The following is a 5,325-nucleotide window of genomic DNA, read 5'->3' on the forward strand; positions in this document are numbered from 1 at the left end:
CCACCCCCTGATGCAAGTGCTTACAAGCATCCATGTCTCTCCCTCTCGTGAGATTATCTATAGCTATGAGTAGGACTGGGCTTACAAATGGTCATTTTCATATTCCTATTTATATATTTATAAAGTTATTACCGGCTCCTCATGGCTCATCGCCCGCGGCTTCGTATGTCGTCTGGAACCCATCAACAATCCTCATGTGAAACCATGCAGAGCCCTTTGAGATTCCCCAGAAAAGGTCACAGAATACATTTGATGAACAAAGGGACTGATAAAGCCTTAAAACACACACTATCCACGTCTTTTCATCAGGGCTTCACACGGACGGATTATTGGGCAGTGAAGACGTTTGAATGAATAAGTAAGTCGGATTCAACGACGCTATGCTCTCTCAAGCGCAAGGGACCGCGCTTCTCCCCAGATCGCCTCGGCCGGGCTCGGCTGTTCGATACAGCGTTGTTCTCCTCCGCGTCTCTGAGGAACTGCTTCCTGCCCCACGGAGACCTCACCCCTTCGGCCAGACGAGGGACCCCCGTCGTCCCTACGAAACATCCGTCGCTGTCCTTCCCACGGACGCAACCGGAGACACACCCCGCCGAACCCGCAACACCCCCCCGTCTCCGTTTCCCCCCCCCCTCGCCATTCAACTGCAGACGCACACCTTGTTGACGCACACGGGTTCCACACGCACACTCACGCACAGTCCTCCCCGCTGGGCCGGGGGGGGGCGGCTACACAGTCACTTCGGTCTTGCTGCCCGTGCGGTAGTGCTGCGGCTGGTGCTGGGGGACGTAGTGCAGCTGCTCCATGGTGTGCGTCCGTCGCGAGGCAAACTGCTGCCGCTTGGACACTGTCTGGTTCATGGTGTTGGAGTGCGCGCCGCCGCCGCCCCCGCCCCCTCCACCGCCGCCACCGCCGTTGGTGTTGGTGGCGCTGGGGTGCGAGTGCATTTTGCTCATCTTGTAGCGGTCCATGAGCGGCGTGGTGGGCACGAAGACGTCCGTGTGGGAGATGGCGCGCGACATGGACTTGTCGCTGCCGCGGAAACCCCCGCCGCCGCCGCCGCCGCCGCCCCCGCCGCCTGAGTGGCTGCCCACCATGCCCCGCTTCAGGGACATCACCAGCCGGTCGGGCGACAGCAGGGGGTCCTGGGACAGCAGGCGCTCGTGCGAGTACAGCCGCTCCTGGGAGTAGTGGCGGTCTTTGGCGTAGAGGTGCTCCTGGGAGTAGTGGCGGTCCTTGGCGTACAGGTGCTCCTGGGACATGAGCCGGTCCTTGGAGTAGATGCGGTCTTTGAAGTAGAGCCGGTCCTGGGAGGCCAGCCGGTCGTGGGGCAGCAGGCGCTCCTGGGAGCGGAGCCGCTCGGCCGACAGCAGCTGCTCGTCCGAGAGGATGCGGCCGGCGTAGGGGGACATGCCGTTGGCGGCGGCGGCGGCGGCCGAGACGGCGGCGGCGGCCGGGCCGTAGTCCCCGCCGCCGCCGCCGCCGCCCGGCTGGGGGGCGCGCTGCGGGGAGAGGACTCGGTCCTGGGACATGGCCCGCTGGACCCGCCGGCGCTGCCTCTGGGGCTGCTGGGAGGAGGACCCGGGCTGGGGGGGCGCCTGGGAGACGGGAGGCTGGGGGGGCTGGATCTGCTGCTGCTGGTCCCGGTGCTGCACGGAGACAGGGGTTGGGTGAGGGGTGTGTCAATCACAACCAAAAGGGGGAGGGACGAAGGGGTTTTCTGGGAGCGGAACGAAGGGAATACTGGGGGAGAGTACTGGCAGAGACGAATTTAGTGCCTCGACTCGTTGCCGTTTAATACTCAAACAAGAGGCTTCCTCCGCTGGTCTTGTGGCGGCTGACAATTTAGGCAAAATGAAACGGTCTAATTAGTCGTGGGTTTACTCAATTTCTGTTCTTTCACATTTCACCCAGAGGGGACAAACCGACTTCTCTAACTGGGGTGGTATTTATCCATCCAGTTAGTGTCTTGATTTTTACACATTTCTCCGACTGAGCTCCCTCATGCCACTCAACGACAGGGAGCCCAAAGCCATTTAGCCTACGCCGCTCAGAGTGCTGAGGGATAAATATTTATATTGGAACACTCGGCTTGGCAGGAGACGGCTTGAGGGTGCGCTTTGGAAAAATAGGTACATAAACACACAAACATAAATATAGTTCCCAGACACGGGTTTTGAAGCGTGAATTTTGCGGATCATCGTGAGTGACTGTCATTATTCCTTTAACGCGGCCATTATCGATTCTGTCGGATCCAGCCCTGCGATGTTGACGGTAATGCACGGGAAAAAAAGCGTAAAAGCAGCGAGAATGCTTTTCCAATCAGGGTGTTCATGGGTGCATGGAAGCCTGCTTTTCCGTGTCCGTTTCCACACGCCCTGAGCAACCCAACTCTCAAAGACGACGACAACGACAGCGGCAGTGGGGGTACCTGTTCCTGGCTCATCTTGATCACGTGCAGGGGCAGCGTGCCGCGGGCGGCCAGGTCAGGCAGGTGCCTCTTGCGCGTGTAGTAATCGTCCACGTCTTTGTCCGCTGCTGAGATGGGGGGGGGAAGAAGACAGAAAGACATGGAGAGGAGCGTAGATGATGGGTGGGGGGGGGGGGGGGGGTAGTTCCTGAGACCTGAGACCAGAAGTGGGGGGGGGGGGAGACAACGACATCCGGAGGGGGTGGGTGAGTGGAGTCAGGGTGGGGGGGGGGGGGGGGGACAACGACATCCGGAGGGGGTGGGTGAGTGGAGTCAGGGTGGGGGGGGGGGGGTTGCAGGGGTTGGCAGGTGTGTGAGATGCGATGCGTGTCGGAGCAGTGTTGGACAGCGGCGACTCTGACACAATGCGATTCCATTTGCCGAACACGGCCCCCCTCGCGATGCGTCACCAGACAAAGGGCCGATGAAGACCGCCGCAGGGGAAGAGGAAGGATGAAGAGAAAGTGGGAGGTAAGAGAGGTTAGACGAACACCGCGGAGTCGGGTCGGGTTGCAGTCGGACTGTGCTCGGCATGCTAAGGCACACAGAACCCCCAACGAACACCCGGCCCGCATCAGGGATTCAACAGGCGTCCTATGGTTCTCGGGGGGGGGCAAACTTCTGCAAAGGTCATGTGCAACAGCATACTGGAACAATGTCATATCAGACAAGCACCTCGTACACATGCCGGGGAGCTAATTCGAGCCGTTGCAGAGTCGTATCACGTGGGAGAATTACAAATGGGTTTGTGTGTATACGCGTGTCCTTGGGTAGATGGTTCGCCCTCATCTTGTCACAGAGCGAGGGGGACATGCAATTTGAAATATTAAATGCAGCAGATCAAAGGGGGTTTCCACGCCGTGTCTAACCGCCGGCTGGATGGTGATGGATGTCAACACGGCATGCTACATTCATTTAATAACACACTGGGAGCCATGCGCACGCCCCGCGATTCAAAAGGTCTCCAGTCACTCAAGGGGAGCGCATACACAAAAGATTGATTATGATACACATGATAACCCATAAACACGCACGCGCGCAGACGCACACACACACACACACATTGGGTTATATATCAACATCCTCAAATAGATTATAGACTCCGCTGCAGGGAACAAAGATTTTGTAGCTATTTTTGTTTTCTATTTTTCTCGCCTGCGAACAAAGTTAGTCAGTTTACTCCCCTGCGGAGGACTTTCAAATCCCTGCTTTCCTCATCTGGCAGAGATGAGCGGTGAAGCCTGCACTGCCTCATTTGGAATTCAAACGGATACGCGGCGCCAGGCCTCCTCAATAACCAGCGGTTCACGCCACCTGCTCCTCCGACACCCCGTATAGGAGACACATTATGGCACGGGTGAATGAATGGATGAACGAAACACGGCTAACACGCTAATGGACTCGTCGGGCGAGCGGCACATCGGCGCTGGTATGGAGCCCACGTCCCTTTATGTTTAAGGGCAAACAAAAACATACATTTTACAAATCGAAAGCAGACCTGTGAACAAAAGCTTATCGTGGGCGTCTCCTGTTTCTTCTAAATCCCCAGTCGCGGTTTCATTGTGCTGCTGCAGTAAGTCGGCGTGCGTTACCCCGACGATGCCAGCGGGGCTCTGTGATACCGGCAGCACAATCCCACCGCGATCTGTCCGGGTCTCCCCAAACAGCAACCAGACAAAGGAGGTCTCGCACCGGCCCCAGTTAGCTGTTTTGAAGGAGGCAGATAATTTGCGGTGGAGGGAAGAAGTCGAAAGGGGGGCTGATAGAATAGAATGACATTGCCTGAGGAGACTGTTCCATTTAAAATCCCGGCAACAAAAAGAATCGTTCAGGAAGCAACTATCTTTGACAATTGCATTCATTGAATTCACTTTTTTTTCCTTTTTTTTTTCTTTTTCTTTTTTTGCATTCCTCATACAAGGAACTCTATTATGTTAAAGTCCGCATGCAACAGCATTTTTTGTTGTGTACAGGAAAAAAAGGGGGTTTGAGGGGGTAGTTTCACTTTAGTTTCGGATGTATTTAATTATATTTGTTTATTATTCCTTCTGTCTTCTTCTCGTACGAGAGGACACCCGAGAAAACTGTCGCCTCTGCCTTAAGAAAAACCATTAGCGCTTTAGCCTTCGAATGGTGCTCGTCAGCCACAAAGTTAGCCAGAGACGCTTTGCTATGCTAGCGCCGTCGAGTCCCCGGCCCGCCAGCCGCCACGGGCCCCGCCCCCTGCCCAGCTCCTTCTGCTTTGTGGGCGAGCAGCGTCGGCCCTGGGGAGGCCGCAGAGGCACTACACGAGCCGTAAGGCATATTTGCGTTCCACTTTACAGAATATCACAAGATGAGAGCTCATTATGCCGCGGGAACCGACCGCGCCGGCCCTGAATCAATACCGAAGCGGGCCCCTGGCGAAACGACCCGCTTAATGCGCTTTCTATACGCTGTGTGTGGGAGGGGGGCGGCGGGGGGGGGGGGGGGGGGGGTGTAATGGCTGACCTGCTGCAGAGCTCTGCTCTATAGGCAACAGTGTTTATAGCGACCGGGGTCGTTGGAGCATGGAGGGGCAATGACTAATGCTTTCTGGAGTCCGACTCGTCCGCTGCATGGAGTTGTTGCTCATTAAGGTTTGCGTGTGTGTTTGTGGATGTGCAAGTTTGTGTGTGTGGGTGTGGGTGTGTGTGTGGGGGGGGGCTGTGCGCGTGTGTGCGCGTATCTGCGCATGTATGTGTGTGTGTGTGTGTGTGTGTGTGTGTGTGTGTGTGTGTGTGCAAGGGAGAACTCGGGGGCAGTAGTGAATGAGGAAGCTTATTGGATATGATCTGATAGATGTATTAACCTTGATGTATGTTATTAACATAAGG

General features: G+C 56.3%; 1 protein-coding gene across 1 annotated transcript in view; it reads right to left on the bottom strand.

Moving 5' to 3' along the window:
* The window catches only part of LOC132446926 (protein shisa-6), a 2,698-nt gene extending 73 nt beyond the window's left edge, over window positions 1-2,625 (bottom strand). Inside the window, exons 1-2 of the mRNA XM_060037530.1 lie at window positions 2,432-2,625; window positions 1-1,649 (exon numbers count right to left, since the gene is read on the bottom strand). The exon at window positions 1-1,649 is cut by the window's left edge and continues 73 nt beyond it. Of these exons, the coding sequence (XP_059893513.1) occupies window positions 729-1,649; window positions 2,432-2,572 (1,062 nt within the window). The 5' untranslated portion in view covers window positions 2,573-2,625 and the 3' untranslated portion in view covers window positions 1-728. The remainder of the gene's footprint in view (window positions 1,650-2,431) is intronic.
* Window positions 2,626-5,325: the final 2,700 nt, after the last annotated feature.

This window comes from Gadus macrocephalus, chromosome 18 (assembly GCF_031168955.1).
Source record: "Gadus macrocephalus chromosome 18, ASM3116895v1".
Lineage (NCBI taxonomy): Eukaryota > Metazoa > Chordata > Actinopteri > Gadiformes > Gadidae > Gadus > Gadus macrocephalus.